The sequence below is a fragment of the Monodon monoceros genome, unplaced genomic scaffold (genome assembly GCF_005190385.1).
Source record: "Monodon monoceros isolate NGI ecotype Baffin Bay Population unplaced genomic scaffold, NGI_Narwhal_1 Super_Scaffold_18, whole genome shotgun sequence".
NCBI lineage: Eukaryota > Metazoa > Chordata > Mammalia > Artiodactyla > Monodontidae > Monodon > Monodon monoceros.
Window position 1 is genome coordinate 169,436,346 of NW_021703774.1, and position 21,884 is coordinate 169,458,229.

The window sequence follows — 21,884 nt, forward strand, 5'->3', positions numbered from 1 at the left end:
GGTGTTGAAAAGACTGTTCAAAATTTATTTTTCCAGCTTGTCTGTTTTTTCTTATTCCTCAGTAAACTTAAGCTATTAACCAGCACATTTCCCGGCACGCAGTAAGGCTCAATCTGAGTGAGTTCTTCCTCCCCAGCTCCCCCTCTATTTTCAGTTCTTCTTTCAGAAACCAAGTGAAATGAAAGAGGCAGCACAGCACCAGTGTTACAGGCAGAGGCTGGTAAACGTTTTCTGTAGAGCCACACAGTCAATATTTCCAGCCCTGCGTGCCATATGATCTGCCCAGCTAACTCTGCCGTTGTAGCAGACAACGTAGGCAATACTGAAGTGAATGGGATGGCTGTGTTCCCGTGAAACTTTACAAAAACAGGCGATGGCCTGCATTTGGCCCTGGGCCATAGTTTGCCAACCTCTGGTTAAGAACTTGGGATTTGGCATTACACGGAATCTGGTCCAGCTCCCTGCTCTGCTCCTCCTCTGTGACCCTGATGAGTGTGTTATTTTTGTGCCTTGTCTGTAAAAAATAGGGATGATAACAGCCATTTCTTAGTCTGTGAGAAGTGGGTGAGATAGTGCACATGAAATGCTTGGAACACTTCCTGGTCCATAATGAATGAGCATAAAACATTAGCCATCAGGTATTATCATCATCACCAAAAAAGAAGAAGAAAGGGGGCAACTGAATTTGTCCAGGAACGGCAGCAATATCCCTGGTAAAAAGTCAGTGGATGGGCTTCCCTGGTGGCGCAGTGGTTAAGAATCCGCCTGCCAATGCAGGGGACAGAGATTCGAGCCCTGGTCCAGGAAGATCCCACATGCCGCGGAGCAACTAAGCCCATGGGCCACAACTACTGAGCCTGTGCTCTAGAGCCCGCGAGCCACAACTACTGAGCCCGTGTGCCACAGCAACTGAAGCCCACGCACCTAGAGCCCGTGCTCCGCAACAAGAGAAGCCACCGCAATGAGAACCCTGCGCACTGCAACGAAGAGTAGCCCCCGCTCGCCGCAACTAGAGAAAGCCCGCGTGCATCAACGAAGACCCAACGCAGCCAAAAATGAATAAATAAAATAAAGAAAATAAAGAAAAAGAAGTTAGTGGAGCCAGGGACTTCCCTGGCCGTCCAGTGGTTAAGACTCCACGCTTCCAATGCAGGGGGTGCAGGTTTGATCCCTGGTTGAGGAACTAAGATCCTGCGTTGGTGCAGCTGAAAAAAAAGTTAGTGGAGCCAACCAAACAAGCAAGGAAGCCAGATAACTGAGAATGCATTTTCTTCTATTATCAGTGGCTTTCGTTTTTACCCACATAATGAATCATCCCCTGTCAGCGTGTGAAATTGCAGGTTGGACTGGGAATTGCAAGAACTTCCTTAACTGCTGGGCAGTGAGGACCTGCCTGGGCTCTCACGGCCCCACGATGCTTCGTGCTATTAGGAAAAGCCTCCAAGGGACTCAGGAGAGCTGGCTTTTAATCCTGGCTCTGGATCTATATGACTGATGCCTAACCTTGGGGAAGTCGCTGGAACTTTCTGAGCCTCAGTTTGTGCCATGATAGGGGTGGTCCCAGGGACCTCTATAAAAAAAACTGAAGGGGGAAAGAGGACCTGGGATTAATGAGTAGCTCCTTGGCAGAAATTGGAAATTGAAGCTCAGAAAGGTAAAGTCAGTTGCAGCTGGCATTTCAACTTGGGTCCATCAAACTCCAAAGCCCTTGCTTTCTCGATTGTGTTCTGCAGAGCTTCCCCATTAAAGCAGCAAGGAATATCGGCCGACAGAGGGCGCTCTTCTCTCAAGACAGGACGTCATGACATTGCAGGGACAGAAGACAGTATCCAGGATCATGGGGATGGGGGCTGCTGCCAAGGAGCTGTCAACCCCCTCATGGAGCAACTCGGCACGTCATTTGTGGCGCCTGGCTTCCTTTTTTATTCTGGCCATTTCCCTCAGTTTTGCCGTATTTCAGAACAGAGAAAGACATGATTTATACATATGGGTGACGTGGGTTTCCTTACTCAGCTGCCTTGTAAGAACGGCGCCACTGTGACTAGCACAGCTTGTTTCTACACCTCCTTTCCCAGAGCTCAGAAAGCACGAATAAAGGCAACAACAAACAAAACCCACAATACGGCAGGCACACCTGACCTTATGACTTCAATTTCCCACACCTGGTGCCAAGACTCTATGGTATCAATCAACGGCTGCTTCAGGGCATTGCAAACGGCCCTGCGGGTTATGTCCTGCACAGCTTCAGTGGGCGCCATCCACATGGACCACGTTGTGAATGGTGACCCTGGAGTTGTGCAATATGGCAGCCCTAGCTAATACTTTGATGAGAGAGCTATGATGTACAAAGTATGGTCCTGGGCACATCCTGGCTGCCAGTGTACTTTGTCGAACAAGAGTTTTTCTTTATATTTTTCTATCTTGTATGTAGTTCTATGGGTAATTTATCCGCAAATGTATTTATGTGCTAGTGGGGGCAGGTCTGGGGAGGTTCCCCTGTCCAGAAGGACACGTACAAAGGAGGCATCCTGGCTGCTCCATGCTGGGCTGCTTGACTCTAAAGCTGAGGGTTATCATGTGCTTATTAGGTGCCAGACGCTGGACTAAGCAATTTACGTACTTTGCGCACTGAATACCACGGTCACTCAGGTGGTAGGAACTATTGTTACAGGAGTGGGGACCGAGGCTCTGAGAGGCACACGATTTGTGCACGTCCAGTATAAAAGCCAGTACAAGAGCAGGGCTGGGACGGCGCTGGAGTCAGCCTGACCTCAGGGCACGTGCTCTAACCACTGTGACACCTGCGAACACATCTGGATTCCTAACCGCCCCGCACCTCACCCCCCTCCCCCAATAAAACGCTGTCACACCCTCCTCTATTGGTTATGGTCACCACAAAACCTGAAATAAGTGCTTTCATTTGGGAACTCTTTGTCGGTTAAGTTCTCATCATACTTAAGCTGTATGAGAGCAGGGCAGTCCTCCGTGGAAACTCCACCCGAGGAGGAAACACAGCGCCCTCACCAGGGACCCCAAAATCAATTGGAAACAAGAACATGCCGGAAGCAAGAGGGCCACGAATTTCTTAGAAAAATTGGGCTTCAAAATATTTGATGAGAGATGCTCTTCAATACTTCTCCCTTTTTCCCCTCTTTCTTTCTCTTTTTTTTTTTCCCACGAATTTCTTAGAAAAATTGGGCTTCAAAATATTTGATGAGAGATGCTCTTCAATATTTCTCCCTTTTTCCCCTCTTTCTTTCTCTCTTTTTTTTTTTTTGCCGTATGCGGGCCTCTCACTGTTGCGGCATCTCCCGTTGCGGAGCACAGGCTCCGGACGCGCAGGCTCAGTGGCCATGGCTCACGGGCCCAGCCGCTCCGCGGCACGAACCCGTGTCCCCTGCATTGGCAGGCGGACTCTCGACCACTGCGCCACCAGGGAAGCCCTCTCTCTTCTTTTAAACAGCTAGCAGGTTGGGGTCATCAGGAAGCGGAATTTGTAGGAACGTGTCAGTCAGTCCACAGGCCGCCCTCACGCGGGCCCTGCAAAGGGCCCCTCCATGAATAAGTGCGTCACGGATGGAAGCTTCTCAAGCTGGGGACGCCCCGGCAGAGAGCACTTTTGAGAAGATGGGGTTGGGGAGAGTCCTGCAAAGTGCCCTGGGCACAGGCCAGGGCAACACTTGTGCTGCTGCCTGCAGTCACCCGAGGAATGAAGCAACGTGCAAGTACGTGTATTGAATAAGAATTGAAAAAATCCGTGTATATTCGAGTGACCGTGAGAGTATGCTTTCCTCTGTGTGAAAACCAGTCAAGGCTACTGCTCCAGCTAGCATCAGGCTAAATGGTTTTCTCCCCTCCTTTTTCCGCAAGTGGGGATAGTGTTTAATTTGCACTGACTAGCTGTGTGGCCCTGGGGAAATTACTTAACCTCTCTGAGTTTCGGATTCCTTGTCTGTAAAATGGGGATCACGGGAGAACCCATCTCATGGGTTGCTGTGAGCGTGAAATAAGGGAAGGCAGGTGAGTCGCTTAGCTGTTCACATCAGTGATTCCTCCTGCCGCTCTTACAAAGCATCTTCTTCCGTCTTATCTACTCAAGGTTAGAGGTCGTCAGCACTGTTTCCCACAATTATATAAGAAGCACCTTGTCAACTAAAGTCCCCATTCCATATCTGTACACCCATGTTCATGACAAACTTACTCAAAATGGCCAAAAGGTGGAAGCAACCCAAATGGCCATGGATGGATGAACAGATAAACAAAATGGATGGATGAACAGATAAACAGATAAACAAAATCCATACAATGAAATATTATTCAGCTGGAATGAACCATGAGGACATCATACTAAGTGACATAAGATGGTCACAAAAGGACAATGTAAGATCCCATTTATATGAGGCACCTAGAATAGTCAAATTCACAGACACAGAAAGCACGGTGGGAGGGGAGGAAGGAAGCAGGGGGTTTTATCTGATGGGCATAGAGTTTCAGTTTGGGAAGATGAACAAAGTTCTGGAGATAGATGGGGGTGACGGCTGCATGACAGCGTGAATAGATTTAATGCCACTGTGAACTGTACACTTGAACGTGGTTAAGATGATAAATTTTATGTGTATTTTACCACAATTTTGAAAATTAAAAGTTAAAAACAAACCCCCAAGTGAAGTACCTCCAAGGTTTCTCCGAGGTCTGGGGTGATAGAAATGGATGAAAATGTTCAGAAAGCAGGTTGTGGTGATGGCTGCACAGCTCCGTAAATGTATTAAGATTGACTGAATTGGACACTTAAAATGGGTGAAGTTTCTGTAAATGGTGCTTCAGTGAAGCTGTTAAGAGCAGGCAAGCAAACAACACGTGCTGTGATTGGAGGAGACTTTGGAGGATGAAGGAGCTGTTCACTGTCTTGATTGTGGCTACGGTTTCCCAGGTGTACACATATGTCAAAGCCCATCCACTTACGGACTTGGAACCTGTGCCGTTTATTGCATGTCAACTGTATCTCAATAAAGCTGTGTTTTCAAAGGGCAGAACAGTATTCCATATATAAACGAACTCCTTATAATTTATTAACAATGCCCCCTTTTGATGGAAACTTAGGTTTCAAATGTTATGCCCCTATAAATAATATTTCAATAAATATCTTTGTAGGAAAAAAAAAAGAAAAAAATGCAGATATTATTTGCTGCTCCCCCTCTTCTTCCCCCCACGGGCAAAGCCACAAAGTCAGAACTTCCCAGGGAGGGGGCCTGGGAACCTGTAATTTTCCTGAACACTCCTGAAAAATTCTTGTAATCAGACATGTTGGGGCACATTGAATCAAACTTCGCGAACTTGGATTTTCAGGCTTGGGAGTTTGAAATCCCCTTTTCTTTGATCCCTAAAAAATTCTGTAAGTGTTCCATACAAATGATTCTAAATTTGGGTTTCCCTACTATTGGGAATCAGAATCATCAGGGAGCTTGTGAGAATACATATTCCCAGGCCCCTCTCCCAGGGAGGATGTGTATGGTTGCCAGATTTCGCATAAATAAATAAGTGAATAAATAAATAGATAATAAACTATAGGGTGTCAGTTAAATCTGAATTTCAGATAAACACCAAATAATTTTTTTAGCATAAGTGGTTCCTTGCAATATTTGGGCCACACCGGTACATAAAAATTATTTGTTGCTATCTGAAATTCAGATTTAACTGGGTGTCCTGTATTTCATCTGGGAATCCTAAGTATGAGTCCTCAGGCCTGGGGTGAAGCCCAGACCTGCACTGTTGGTCTGCTCCCCACGTGGTTCTGATGAGGGGGATCCTTAGAACCCATGTTGAGAGTCCCTGATCATGTCAACACCTGCTGGGTCAGGAGCCCCTCCTCAGGGAGGCCAGTGGACCCCAGTGCATCCCACGAGTGAGCACACTTTAATGTTGGTCCAAGGAGGAAAATGGGTCTGAGCAGCCGCAGGAGAAAACTGCCCCAGATTTTCAAAGCCAAACGTGGTGGATGCGGCGTCACGGGCCCTGTGGCCTGAGGGATGCTGCTGGTCTTCTCTGAGTGAGTATTTAGGGCTGCCTAGGGGACCCACACCCCAGGATTCTGTCTAGATTCCCTAAACTTTATTTATTTATACCCAGCCTCGTCCCAGAAAGGATTTTAAGCCTCGGAGGTCTCAGTCCATGCAGCGTTCTTGGGCTGGCGAGTGAGGTTAACACACCGTCTCTCTGGGGCACACATGGCAGGTATTAATTGCGTGCTTACCACGAATGGGCATTATTCTGGGAGTTTTACAATGATAACCATCTCATTTAGCCCTCGAGATAAGCCTGCAAGGTCATTGCTGTCGTTGGCCCCATTTTGTAGATGAGGAAACCGAGGTTCCGAGGGGTCCAATGGCTTGTGCAAGAGCACACCGAGTAGGCCAGTGGCAGAGCTGGGGTTCTGACCCAGGACTGTGTTGCTAACCAGCCCCCATCCTTCCTCCCTACTGAACCAGACACTTCTTGTGACTGAGCTTTGCTGGGCGAGTTTTGGGTTACGTTCCGCTTAACCTGGGGCCATACTTTAGGTCCTGATCCCGGGAACCTTTCTGATCCGATGTGATAACAGCTGTCAGGCCTCGAGCGTCTACTCCCGCCAGAGACTTTGACTTTTTACACATAGATACTCTCTCAACGCCCTGCTCCGCTGAGAAGACCCAGACCCAGGCATGCAGAGAACCCTGGCCGAGGCCGCAAAGCTAGGAAGTTGCAGAGCACTGATCTGCCTAAAAAGGAAGCATCCATCTCTGCATCTTCAAAAGCACACACCTGCTTTCCACCTCCCCTCGCCAAGCTTCCCTTTTCAGGAAAATGCTCTCGCTCCGGGCTGGTCGCTAGGCAACTCTTGCATGTAATTCCACGAAATGCCCAGAAGAGGGCGCGAGGACTCGCTCTCCCCCGGCACCCACGCGATGGGTCTGAACTTCGCGGAATCGCGAAAGCAGAACGACGCGCTCCAGACAAACTCCACCTGTGGCCGTATCTGAGCTCTAGGCTGCACGGAAGGTGACACAACACGGCGCCTCTGCACCCCACCCCCTCCCCGCAGGGGCCTGGACTCACCGAGGCTGGGTTTTCGATGACCAGTTCATAGGTCAGCCCTCCGGACCCAAACCTCAGGATGTCTCCGGGTAAGAGCTTCACAGCCACGTTCTGAATGTGGCACTCGTTGACGAATGTGCCGTTGCGGGAATTGAAGTCCTGGAGAACAAAGCTGCTCTCGGCCTCATTATATTCAATGAGCGCGTGATGGTTGTCGATGTCTGCAGACTGAAATGGAGAAGGGGGACAGTCAGAGCCAGGAAAACAGGAATAACAAGGGGGGCCCTAATGTTTACTAGTGCCACTGACACTGGGTGCCCCAATGTGCTAACCACTTCATCTGGCTGGATGGTCACTGCAATCCTCATTTTAAGAGGAGGATGCTGAGGGTCAGAGAGGTTAAGTGACTTGCCTAAGGCCACACAGCTAGTGAGTGGAGGGTCACCAGACCCTGACAGCAGACCCAGAATAGATGCCCAGTTTTCGGGTAGGGAGTCAGGCAACACAGAGGTAAGAGGGAACTCGGGGGGAATTGGCCACTTTATAGTTCTCTGATCCCATGCAAGTATCCTTTTGGTTGTCCTGAATGGCAAGACAGCAGAAATGGCCCAACACAAACCAGAAAGGTCAGTTGGCAAGTGACAACTGTCCATTTATTGCAAGTGTTAAAGTTAAGGGGAGGTTTTGTAATAACTGTTGTTTTCATTTGTTTGTTCTATTCATTTTTAAAATAACATTTTTTTGGTAATAATGCAGAAAATGAGAACTAGAGAAAAACACAAAGAAGACATTAAAATCACTTAGACTCCCGTCCCCCAGAGGCAGGCACTGTGAACACGATGGTTCACATCCTTCCAGTCTTTTTTCTATGCTTACAATCTTTTTAAAAAGTTTAAACACAATTGAGCTCACACCACAAAACATAGTTTTATAACTACCTTTTAAAAGCCTTGGTGTACAATGAAGGTTTTTCCCATGTGATTAATTATTACTGTTGCTTCTTAAAAGCTTATCAGGATTTATCTAACCAAAGATGATCTATTTTTCAATAGGGGCCCTGGTGTGACCACATTTCCCCCAAAAGAGAGAGACCCCAGACAGTGAATTGTCAGTGGGGTCAGAAACCTCCTGTGTAACCACTTTAATAAGAAGAATGCGCAAAACTCGGCACCAAGGAGGAAATATCACATTTCCCTGGCCCCGGCGCCCTGTACTATGGGCTGCAGGGCACGTGTGAAGTCTTCTGTCTTCTCAGGACACTGCCTATGAGCCATCCACTCCAGCCTGAGACTTTGCAATTATTTTCTAAGTTACTCTTCTCAGGGTGCCTCATCCAGCTTTCATAGAGAGTACTTGGACTTAGAAATCTATACTAACGTCCCACAATATAATTATAACCAATAGCTTATATTATATGAATAGATAATAATATAACCGCATATATTAGTAGAATATTTTAATTACACATCATGTGCAATTACACAAATGCCAGGAAATTTGCTAAGTGCTTACTGCATTATCCCATTTCATCTTCACAATAATTCAAAGGGATACTTCCTCATTTAAAAAAAGTTTAATTTTTTATTGAAGTATAGTTGATTTACAATGTTGTGTTAGTTTCAGGTGTATAGCAAAGTGATTCAGTTATACATATATATAATATCTATTCTTTTTCAGATTCTTTTCCATTACAGGTTACTACAAGATATTGAATATAGTTCCCTGTGCTGTACAGTAGGTCCAATAGTTACTCATTTTTTAGATGAGGAAACTGAGGCATAGAATGATTAAGTGTGCCCACAGTCAGCCAGTTTGACTCGCTTGGCTTGCTCCCAGGTTTGCCCGATTCAAATGACTGTGCCTTTACCCACTTTGCAAATTCCTACCAAACACTTTGGCACTTAAAATACTGAAACACAAGAAGAAAGCAGGAGTAGCTCTATTAATTTCAGGCAGAGCCAACTTCAGAGGAAGGAAAGTTATCAGGGATAAAGAGAGGCGATACATAAAGGGGTCGATTCTCCAAGCAGACATAACAATCCTTCATTGTATGTGCCCAACAATAGAGCATCAAAGTATGGGAGGCAAAAACTGAAAGAACTGCAAGAAGAAGCAGATGAATCCATCATGGTAGCTGGAGACCTCAACAGCCCTCTGTCAGTAATGGGCAGATCCACCAGGCAGAAAATTAGTAAGAATGAAGTTGAACTGAATAGCACTATCGTCATCTGGATCTAACTGGCAACCACGCAACTTCATCCCACAACAACACACATCCTTCTCAGGCTCACATGGAACACTCACTAAGCAGACCACGTTCCAGGCCACGAAATATCCCTCAACAAATTTAAAAGAGTAGAAATTATGCAAAGTATGTTTTCAGACCACAACAGAATTAGGCTAGAAACCAATACCAGAAAGACAGCTGGAAAATCCCCAAATATTTGGAGATTAAACAACACACTTCTAAATAACAGATGGGTCAAGGAGGAAGTCTCATGGGAAATAAAAATTTATCTTGAGCTAAATGAAAATGAAAATACAACCTGTGAAAATTTGCAAGATGCAGTGAAAGCAGTGCTTGGAGGGAAATATATGGCATTGAAGGCACACATTTGAAAAGAGGATCTAAGCTTCCACCTTATGAAACTAGAGAAAGAGGAGCAATATAAGCCTACCACAGCAGAAGAAAAGAAGCAATGAATGAAATAAAAAGCAGGAAAACAACAGAGAAAATCAGCAAAATAAAGAGCTTTTTTTTTTGTTGTAAAGATCAATAAAATTGACAAACCTCTAGCAGGATAACCAAGAAAAAAAGAGAGAAGATACAAATTACTAAAATCAGAAATGAAAGCGATGGCATCACTACTGATCTCATGGACACTGAAGGGATAACAAAGGAATATTATGAATAATTCTATGCCCACAGATTTTATAACTTAATGAAGTGGACCATTTCCTTGAAAGACACAATCTACTGAAACTCACACAAGGAGAAATAAATACTCTGAATAGACTCGTATCTAGTAAAGAATTTGAATCAATAATGAATAACCTTCCAAAGTAGAGAGCACCAGGCCTGGATGGGTTCACTGATAAATTCTATCAAACATTAAGGAAAGAATGATACCAGTTCTCTATAATCTCTTCCAGAAAATAGAAGAAGAGAGAACACTTCCCAGCTCATTCCGTGAGGCCAAACTTATTCTAATAGCAAAACCAGATAAAGGTATTACAAAACAGGAAAATTGCAGGCCTCTCATGAACATAGATGCAAAATCCTCAACAAAATATTAGCAAATTGAATCCAGTAATGTATAAAAAGAGTTATACACCACAGTCAAGTGGGATTTATTCTAGGTATGCAAGGCTGGTTCAACATTTAGAAATCAATTAATGTAATCCATCACATCAACAGCGTAGAGAAGAGAAATCGCATTATCATATCAGTAGATGCAAAAAGAGCATTTGACAAAATTAAACACCCACCCATGATAAATTAACAAACCACCAAACCACCACAACAACTCTTGGCAAATTAGGGATGGAGGGGAACTTCCTCAACCTGATAAATACATCTATAAAAACCCTAAAGCTAACATCATATTTAATGGTGAGAAACTAGAACTAGAAACTTTCCAATTAAGATCAGGAATAAGGCGAAGATGTCCCCTTTCACCACTCATTTTCAACATTGTACTGTATGTCCTAGCTAATGCAACAAGGCAAGAAAAGAGAATAAAAGATATATAGATTGGGAAGGAAAAAAAAAATCTTCTTTGGTGAGGTGTTTGTTCAGATCTTTTGCCCATTTTGCAGATGGCATGATTGTCTATGCAGAAAATCCCAAAGGACCGACAAAAAGCCCTCCTGGAACTAATGAGCAATTATAGCCAGGTTGCAGGATACATGATCAATATACAAAAGTCAATTGCTTTCCTATATACCAACAATGAACAAGCGGAATTTGAAATTAAAAACACAACACCATTTACATTAGCACCAAAAAAAAAAAAAAAAAGAAGTACTTAGGAATAAATCTAACAAAATACTTAGCTATATGAAGAGGTATATGAAGAAAACTACAAAATGTTGATGAAAGAAATCAAAGTAGTCTAAATAAATGAAGAGGTATTTCATGTTTATTTGAAATTCCTTAATGATATATGATGTTTAACATCTTTTCATATGCTTATTTGACATCTGTAGATCTTCTCTGGTGAGGTGTCTGTTCAGCTCTTTTGCCCATTTTTAAGTTGGGTTGTTTGGTTTCTTATTGTTGACTTTTAAGACTCATTTATTTTGTTTATTTATTTATTTTATTGAAGTGTAGTTGATTTACAATGTTGTGTTAATTTCTGCTGTACAGCAAAGTGATTCAGTTATACATATATATACATTCTTTTTAAAATATTCTTTTCCATTATGGTTTATCATAGGATATTGAATATAGTTCCCTGTGCTATACAGTAGGACCTTGTTGTTTATCCATTCTATATGTAACAGCTTACATCTGCTAACCTCAACCTCCCACTCCATCTCTCCCCCAACCCCCTCCCCCTTGGCAACCACAGTCTGTTCTCTATATCCATGAAGACTCATTTATTTTGGATACATGCTTACAGCATCTTTATTCATAATTGCCAAAAACTGGAAGCAACCAAGATGTGCTTTAAAAGGTAAATGGATAAAAACAAATTGTGGTACATCCATACAATGAAATATTAGTGATAAAAATAAATGAGTTATCAAATAACAAAAAGACATGGAGGAATCTTAAATGCATATTGCTTAGTGAAAGAACCTAGTCTAAAAAGGTTACATACTGTATGATTCCAACTGTATGAAATTCTGGAAAAAGTAAAACTATAAGGAGAGTAAAAGATCTGTGTTTGCCAGGGGCACAGGGGCTCTGGGGCTCAGGATGAAGAGGAGGGGCACAGGGGATTTTAGGGCAGTGAAAATATTTTTTATGATACTGTAATGGTGGATACTTGTCACTATACGTTTGTCAAAACGAAAGAATGTACAACGCAAAGAGAGAACCCTAATGTAAACTATGGACTTAGTTAATAATAGCATATCAATATTGTTTCATCAGCTGTAACAAATGTACCGCACTAATGCATGACGTTAATAATAGGGGAAACTGTGTGTATTGGAGGGGTGGATATATGGGAACTCTCTGTATTCTCTGCTCAACTTCCTGTAAACCTAAAACTGTTCAAAAAAATAAAGTATTAAAAAAATTAAAACACATTAGTTCTTTGGAAAATGTCACCCACATCATCTTCATCACCATTCCCATTGATCTTTGTGTCCTTTGAACCTTTGATAACCCATGAATGAGAGAAATTCTGTGTTACATTTTGTTTTTCTCTTCCCAGGCTTCACTACTTTCAGTTCCTCAAAAACTGTCAAGCCATTATTAAGAAATCAAAGCAAGCAGGAAGTTTTAAATGACTCCACAAAATTGGGTGAGCCTCTACCACGTGTTAGGCCAGGAGACAGCTTCCTAGTTCTGCCCTATACCATCACTTGCTCCCTTTACCTGGAAAATTGCTAAATGCTACTACGGGGCAGATGCCCTGCTGCTAATACAGACTGACTGTATGAGCTCCATCCTACTGAGCTGTCCAACTATGAGATGAACTGTTATTTATTTATTATTATTATCCTTATCATCATCTAACATATTTTGAGGGCTTCCTGTGAACTGGGCCCTGCTGAAGCATTTTGTGTGCATTTTTTTCATGTAATCTGCATGATAGCCCTAAACAGGGGTTCTATTATTATCTCCATCTTAGAGATGAAGAAGCTGAGACTCAAAAGGTGAAGTGAGAGGACAGCATTACCTTGATACCAAACCCAGACAAAGACACTACAAGAAAACTACAGACCAATATCTCTTATGAACACTGATACCACAATCCTCAACAAAATATGAGGAAACTGAATTCAACAGCACATTAAAAGGATCATACACTATGACCAAGTGGGATTTATTCTCGGAATGCAGACTTGATGTTTCAACATATGAAAATCAATCCATGTAATAATACATCACATTAACAGAAAGAAGGAAAAAAATGATCATCTCAATTGATGTACAAAAAGCACTTGACAAAATGCAACACTCTTTCATGATAAAAGCACTCAACAAACGGGGAATAGAAGGAAATTACCTCAACATAATAATGGTCAAATATGAAAAAGCCCACAGGTAGCATCATACTCAAAGGTGAAAGACTGAAAGCTTTTCCTCTAAGATCAAGAATAAGATAAGGATACCTGCTTTTGCCACTTCTATTCAACAAAGTATTGGAAGTCCTAGCCAGAGCAATTAGGCAAGAAAAAGAAATAAAGGCATCCAAATTGGAAAGGAAGAAGTAAAATTATCTCTATTCACAGACAACATGATCTTACATGTACAAAATCCTAAAGAGTCCATGAAAAACCACAACCCTCTTAGAACTAATAAACAAAATTCAGTAGCAAAATCGTAGGATAGAAAATCAACACACAAATATCAGTTGTGTTTCTATATGCTCACAATGAACAATCTGAAAAGAAAGTTAAGAAAATAATTTCATTTCCAATAGCATCAAAAAGAATAACATATTTTAGGATAAATTTAACCAAGGTGGTAAAAGATGTGTACACTGAAAACTACAAAGTGCTGCTGAAAGAAATTAAAGACACAAATAAATGGAAAGACACCCTGTATTCATGGGTTGGAAGACTTAATATTGTTAAGATGTCATTACTACGCAGCAGGATCTACAGATTCAATGCAATCCCTATCAAAATCCCAATAGCAGTTTTTGCAGAAATAGAAAAATCCATCCTAAAATTCGTATGGAATCTCAGTGGAGCCCAAATAGCCAAAATAATCTTGAAAAAGAAAAGCAAAGCTGGAGGTCTCACACTTCCTGGTTTCAAAACTTACTGCATACAAAGCTACAGTAATCAAAACAGTGTGATACTGACATAAGGTCAGGCACATAGACCAATAGAAGAGAATAGAGAGCACAGAAATAAAACTTTGCATATATGGTCAAATGATTTTTGACAAGGGTGCCAAGATTATTCAATGGGGAAAGAACAGTATTTTCAACAAATGATGCTGGGAAAGACTGCAAAAGAATTAAGTTGAACTCTTACCTTACACCATATACAAAAATTAACTCAAAGTGGATCAAAGACTTAAACGTAGTCTAAAACTATAAAACTTTTAGAGGAAAACACAGGAGGAAACCTTTATGACATTGGATTTGGCAATGCTTTTTTGGATATGATACCAAAAGCATAGGCAGCAAAAGTAAAAATAGATAAATTCAACTATATCAAAATTTAAAACGTCTGTGAATCAAAGGACACAATAAACAGGGTGAAAGGCCATCTAGAGAATGGGAGAAAATAGTTGCAAATCACAAATCTGAAAAAGGGTTAATATGAAGAATATATAGAGAACTATAACTCAACAACAACAACAAAACCCCCCCCCGAATAACCTGATCAAATATGGGCAAAGAACTGGAATAGACATTTCTCCAGAGAAGATATACAAGTGTCCAACAAGCATATAAAAAATGCTCAACATTACTAGTCATTAGGGAAATGCAAATCAAAACCACAGTGAGATACCACCTCATACCCATTAGGATGGCTACTATCAAAAACAAACAAACAGGGCTTCCCTGGTGGCGCAGTGGTTGAGAGTCCGCCTGCCGATGCAGGGGACGCGGGTTCATGCCCCGGTTCGGGAGGATCCCGCGTGCCGCGGAGCGTCTGAGCCCGTGACCCATGGCCGCTGGGCCTGCGCGTCTGGAGCCTGTGCTCCGCAGTGGGAGGGGCCGCAGCGGTGGGAGGCCCGCGTACCGCAAAACAACAACAACAACAACAAAAAAACCCAAACACACAGCAACAGAAAATAACAAGTGTTGGCAAGGATGTAGATTCGGGGAACACTTACGCACTGCTGAGAATGTAAAATGGTGCAGCTGATATGAAAAACAGTATAGCGGCTTCTCAAAAAATTTAGAATAAAATTATCATATGATCCAGCAAGTCCACATCCGGGTATATACCCCAAAGAACTGAAAGCAGGAACTTAAAGAGATATTTGTACACTCATGTTTATAGTAGCATTATTCACAATTGCCAAAAGGTGGAAGCCACCCAAGTGCCCACTGACTGATGACTGGATAAGCAAAATGCGGTCCATCCATACAGTGGAATATTATTCAGTGTAGGAGGAAGGAAATTCTGACACATACTACAACACGGATGAACCGTGAGGACATTATGTGAAATAAGTGTCACAAAAAGGTAAATTTTGTATGCTTCCACTTATGTGAGGTACATAGTGTAGTCAAGCTCGTAGAAACAAAATAGAATGGGGGCTGCCAGGGGCTGGGGAAGCGGGAAACGGGGAGTTGTTGTTTAATGGGTACAGTTTCAGTTTTGCAAGATGAAAAATTCTGAGACTGGTTACACAACAATGTGAATCACTTACAACCACTGATCTGTACACTTAAAAGTGGTTAAGACGGTAAAATGTAAATGTATTTTACCACGATTTAAAAAGTGGCTAAAATGAAGTGACTCACTCAACATCAAGATGCTGGCACAGGGCAATGTCAGGGTTTGCACCCAAGTCTAATTCCAAAACCTGCACCTTTGATTTGTACCCTGTGATTTTCAGAGTAGAGACTGATTTAATAATGAGAGAGGAGACAGGCAGGACCTAATATAGAAAGCAAGTGCATTTTTTAAAGGCTCCTGCATTTTAAATATCTTTTAAAAGTATATAGTGAGTCCATAAAATATTGAGATGTTTAAACATCTATTAACAATGACCATTCTGCTCTGATGACTCCTGTGCTTTGAGGAAGCCTCCCCGGGAAGCTGACTTAGTTATGACGTTGCCCTGAGGTTCGCTGACGCTGTCGCTGAGGCTCGACGTGTACCTGGAACCGTCCTTTGGAGCTAGGTTTCAACCCTGCATCACCTGGAACTGGGAAGCCCCATCTCAGACCATAACCTCCCGATCCCGGCCTTCCTTATCCTCTCTCTCGTCCTCTCCTTGAGTCACATAGCCTTTGCTCCCCTTCCCCTCCCTGTGGGTAATGCCCTACACTCACCCAGCCTGGGCCCTGCTCAAGCCCACCAGCTCCTTCAAGTCCATCCCGGCCCCCAAACCCTCCTGCCACCCTCACACTCCTGTCCTGAGGCTGGCCCAGTGCCCTTTGGGCCCCCCAGCCAGCAAGTCCCTGCTCTTAGGCTTTTCATTCTACTTTGAAAACAGCCTCCTAGGTCTTCACCTCCTGCACCTGCCGGCATCCTCCATCTGCTTCTCCTGACCCTCCTCCATCCCTTTCCACGGCGCCCTCTGCCCAGCAGGCCCACCTGTGCAGCTACATCATGGGCTGATGGGCTCCTTGCCTCTGGTTTCTGGTTGGGTTTGGCCAATGGGGGGTTAGAGGTCAGAGCAGGGAGGAGAGAGGTTGGGGTACTTACTCCCCTGGCTTCCTTTCTGTGGGGCCACACAGCTTCCGTCAGAGGACTCTACCCAGCCCTCGGGGTCTCCGGGTCCCAGGAAATGCCCCTGCCCCTCAACCCTCAGCTCTGGGGGTGGGAACAGTCCTCACTCATACTAGCTCTGGGCCCTGCACTATCCTTTGTGGTTTCTCTGAGCCCTGCCCACTCCCTGTGGAGGCCCTTCATGAAACTCCCGTCCATCACTCCACACCCCTGTGAATGTACCTTCAGCCCCCCGCCAGGACCTGGACTTCCCAGGCATGGAGAAGCTCTCAGATGGGACCTTCAAGGCTTCTCTTAGCTGCCAAGGGCCTCCGGGTGGTCCTGCCTTCACCCCACCCTGGTCTGGTCCCTCTCCTCAACCATCTCTGCTTTAGCATCCTCATCTTGACAGTGTAACTTCCGTCTAACCTGTGAACGTGCTTACCACCCCCTCGGCCTAGAAACGCCTCCCCTTCCCCCTTCCTGTCCTTTATTGTCAAATGGCTTCAAGAGCGTTCCTTTCCCGCTGGGTCCTCAACCCACTGCCATTGCCCTCGGGGGCCTCCTCGGGCTCTCGGCCTCCCTGTGACATGTGACACAGTTGTCAGAGAGAGGCACGTGGCCTGATGGTTCAGGGGTTGGGGAAGCAGGACAATGTGGTGGTTATTAGACTGGGCTCGAGTCCAGCTCTCCTACTTCCTAGCAGGGTGACCTTGGGCAAGTGATACCTCAGTTTCCTCATCTGTAAGGTAACGAAAGGACAGTCTTGTAAGTTACTGGTGACGTATAAATGATACATACAAAAGCCCTTAGGAGAGAACATATGGCAAATGTGAAATGTTCTCTATTAAGAGCAAGAGGATGGGCTCTGGAGTTAGAAAGCCTTGAGTTCAAGTCCCACCTCTGCTACCTTCCAGCTGTGCAGCCTGGGGCATGGTTCTTTGCTTCTCTTCAGTTGCTCCCTGAGCAGCAAAAATTAGTTTGATAAGCTGGGCTTCGTAGGATTGACAAAAGGTACTGCTTGGTGAAATGTTCAAAGGAGTGGGATAACATTTTTTTTTTTTTTGCGGTACGTGGGACTCTCACTGTCGTGGCCTCTCCCGTTGCGGAGCACAGGCTCCGGACGCGCAGGCTCAGCGGCCATGGCTCACGGGCGCAGCTGCTCCGCGGCATGTGGGATCTTCCCGGACCTGGGGCACAAACCCGTGTCCCCTACATCGGCAGGCGGACTCTCAACCACTGCGCCACCAGGGAAGCCCAAGGGATAACATTTTTGAAATTAACTCGTGTGTGTGTGTGCGTGTGCGTGTGCGTGTGTGTGTTATCTATTTCTTTTAACCTTTTGGTTCTTGGTTATCCCATCCCCCAGCCCCATCCCCCCACTGCCTCAGGAAAGGGATGTAGTGCAGAAATAGTAAAAAAAATGGGGTTTTCAAAAGAATAAGGAAATGAGGAAATGGCCAGGCGCTGGTGAGACGACGAGTCTGGGAGTGGAAGGAAAGAAGAAGCTTCTCTGCTTCCCTGTCAGCTGGATCCTTCCTCCCCGGTCTCCCCGGGAGAGCCCTGTGGACCGGCAAGGCCTCAGGAGAGGCTGGTCCTGAAATCAGACTGCCCGAGCGTGGTTCGCAGTGCCCCAGCCTCCCTCTGTGACCTCAGGCAGGATACTCAGCCTATCTGTGCCTCAACGCCCTCATCTGTAAAGGGGGGCAAACAACACTAACCTCCTAAGGATGAAATGAGTTAATACACTCGAAAGTGCCAAGAACAGTACCTGGCACAAAGCAAGCTCTCTCTGTTATTAATACCCTCAGCCTGGCAACAGCTCTCTGGCTCCCTCACCTCTCTGACTGCTTCCAGGTCTCCACGCCGGGCTGCTCTCCCCTCAGATGTCCATTTCCTCCTCCCTCTGTCCACGGGCTGGGGCCACTGTACCACCCCCTCAATTCGCAGATGTGTATTTCCAACCCCTGGTTCATCTCCAGGCCCCAAACTGCCTGGCTGCTTCCTGGATGTTGAGGTGCTCACTCAACCAATCCTGCTTCTTCCCCTCTTGGTAATGGTATTATCACCTTCCAGCTCATCCAGCCATCTTTCTCCATGGCCTGTGGCATTGATCCTACTGATTCCTCCAGAAGGCTCTCAGACCAGTCCCAAAGCAACGGTCCAGTCAGGTGGTAGTATTAATGTGGTGGGCAGAATGGTCTCCCAAAGATGCCCATGCCCTGATCCCCAGAACCTGGGAATATGCTCCATTATGTGGTAAAAGGGACTGTGCAGATATCAAGGTTACTAAGCAGTGCTCTTAAAAGAGCACTGGGGACTTCCCTGGTGGCGCAGTGGTTAAGAATCCACCTGCCAGTGCAGGGGACACAGGTTCGAGCCCTGGTCCGGGAAGATCCGACATGCCGCGGAGCAACGAAGCCTGTGTGCCACAACTACCGAGCCTGCGCTCCAGAGCCCACAAGCCACAACTACTGAGCCCACGTGCCACAGCTACTGAGTCTGCACGCCTAGAGCCCGTGCTCCGCAACAAGAGAAGCCACTGCAATGAGAAGCCCGTGCACCGCAACAAAGAGTAGCCCCCGCTCGCCGCAACTAGAGAAAGCCTGTACTCAGCAACGAAGACCAAACACAGCCAAAAAAAAAAAAAAATTAAAAAAAAGGGGGAGACTATCCTGGGTTATCCAGGTGGGACTAATCTAATCCCACCAGTCCTTATAAGCAGAGAACTTACTCTGGCTGGATTGGAGAGATGAGTAGTGGTTCTTGCTGGGCCCCCACTTAACAGCCCCAATGCTCCTCTTCCTGGGAAAGCACCAGGTCAACGTTTCCTCTTTACCCAAATCCCCCACTAGATGGCGCCACCTCAGCCTGTTGCATGAATGAGGATCACGAGAACGTTCATCTCACATTTCACTGACAACCCCCATTCTGGATTCCACAGGGTGGAATTTCCCTAGCTTAGTCAATTATTTTGTTATCGCAGTTAACTGAGAATTTCCAATTTAGATATTAGATGTTCCCAAAGCTAAATTTACACTCAAAAAGTGAAGCTTCTTTTTTTAGAAGCTTGAGTCAGCTCAGTCTGAAACTCAGCCCCACCTCCCCCGACTAGCTGTGTGATTTGGGCCAGTTCCTTAACCTTTCTGAGTCCCATTTCCATGTCATCAAATGAGGATAATAATGATAATAGTAGTTCTCACCTGCACAGGATTTGTTTTGAGGATATAATTCTATAAATATATACACAGAACATACATAGATGATGTATAAAGCCATGTGAGATACAGTAAGTAGTCCATAAATGTATGCTGTAGCTGTTTGTATTACGTATGCTATTCAAAAGATTATTATCTTTCTTTCATCTCACATCCATCAGAATGGCTACTATAAAAAAAAAGGGAAATAACAAGTGTTGGTGAGGATGCAGGGAAAGTGGAACCCTTGTGCACTGTTGTGAGAATGTAAATTGGTGCAGCCACTATGGAAAACAGCATGGCGGTTCCTCAAACAATTAAAAATAAAATTATCATATGATCCAGCAAGTCTAATTTTGGGTATATATCCCAAAGAACTGAAAGCAGGGGCTTGAAGAGATATTTATACACCCACGTTCATAGCGTTGTTTGCAAGAGCCAAAAGGTGGAAACAACCCAAATGTCCATTGGTAGATGAATGAATAAACAAAATGTGGTGAATCCACACAATGGAATATTATTCAGCCTTAAAAAAGGAAGGATATTTGGACACATGCCACAGCATGGATGAACCTTAAGGACATTATACTCAGTGAAAGAAGCCAGTCACGAAAAGACAAATACTGTTATGATTCTACTTCTGTGAGATACCCAGAGTAGTCAAGGTCATAGAGACAGAAAGCAGAATGGTGGTTGCCGGGGGCTGGGATGGGGGGGCACGGGGAGTTGTTTCATGGGTGCAGTTTCAGTTCTGCAAGATTCAAAGAGTTCTGGAGATGGATGGGGGTGACAGCTGCACGACACTGTGAACAGATTTAATGCCACTGAACTGCACACTTAATAAAAGTGGTTAAGGCGGTAAATTTTATGTTATGCATGTCTTACCACAATAAAAAAATGAGAAAAATGAGATCACGATCTAGCCCTTTCCTCTGAACTTTTTCCTCTTGGAAGCCCTCCACCTGCCGGTGAGAAACTAGGTCCATCAGTTGCTCCGGCGGGAACTGACCAATGAAATCAGCCGCCAGTTCCCAAACCGGGGACAAAACATTCCCTGAGGACTGGCGAGAGCAAACAGGTGAACCCCCAGAGCGAGGAGCACTTGGGGAGAAGCCAGGGGTGAGGTGGGGGTGAGGGGGCGGACGGGAGCACGACCCAGGCGGGAGGACAAGTGGGATGCAGATGGGGAGCCAGCAAGTGCACCCTCCCAGGCCTGTTCCATTCCGTGGATTTCCCCACAGAGAGTCCACCTGTCACCTTATGTCTCAAAATGTAGGTGTTCGCTTAGAATAAGAGAAATGTGAATTAAAATGACACAGGTACCATACTTCACCCTGTAGATCAGTGAAGATCCAATGGGTGGTCAGCACCCTAGGCTGGGGAGGGAGTGGGAGATGGGCGTCCACTGCTGGCAGGACACCACATCCGGAAACCTCTGGTGGGCAATGTGGCCATGCCCATCAGAGTTAGAGCTGTATGCGTCCTTTGACAGAGCAGACATACCTGCACGTCCGTGAAATGATGCAAATAATAGGACAATCCCAGCAGCCTTGTTTAATAATAATAAACAAGATTATGATGTAGGCTCTGGTTCTTTTCTGAGTGGCAGCCCAGAACTGGCAGGGGCCAGGAAAAGGGACGAGAGTCATCTGGCTGGATGGTATCTGGTGTGTGTGTGTGAGATTCAGTCTGGCTTCACGACCCTCAGATCCCACGCGAGAAGGGCTGACCCAGGCTGGAGAGATGGCTCCACCCATGAGAAAGGAGCCGGCTGGCAGGACACTGACCACCGAGGGTGGAGGTGCGGACACCAGCATTTCATCCCCCTGTCATGTCTGTTCTTTCTTTTTCTCCTCCATCTCCACCCTCCCAGCTGCAGCCCTGTGCTGACTTGGGCTGTCCTAGAGCTCAGTCTTCTAGGGATCCAGGAACCTTCCCAGGGTGGGACTGGGGGAGTCCCTGGGGAGGGGGTAGGGTCAGTCAGCCCTTCATTGTTTAACCTTCGCTTCTCTTTTCCTCAAAACAAGGTTTATTGAAATAATACACACACACACACACACACACACACACACACACACACACACACACACA

General features: G+C 45.0%; 1 protein-coding gene across 5 annotated transcripts in view; it reads right to left on the reverse strand.

Moving 5' to 3' along the window:
• FHAD1 (forkhead associated phosphopeptide binding domain 1) overlaps positions 1–21,884 on the reverse strand; it is a 138,504-nt gene that overhangs the window by 106,098 nt on the left and 10,522 nt on the right. For all 5 annotated transcript variants that reach the window (XR_003794370.1, XM_029227942.1, XM_029227943.1 and 2 more), the window contains exon 3: positions 7,093–7,299. Coding sequence is in view for 4 of the 5 variants with exons in the window: in XM_029227942.1 (XP_029083775.1) it covers positions 7,093–7,299 (207 nt within the window). In the remaining variant the exon portion in view is untranslated. The remainder of the gene's footprint in view (positions 1–7,092; positions 7,300–21,884) is intronic.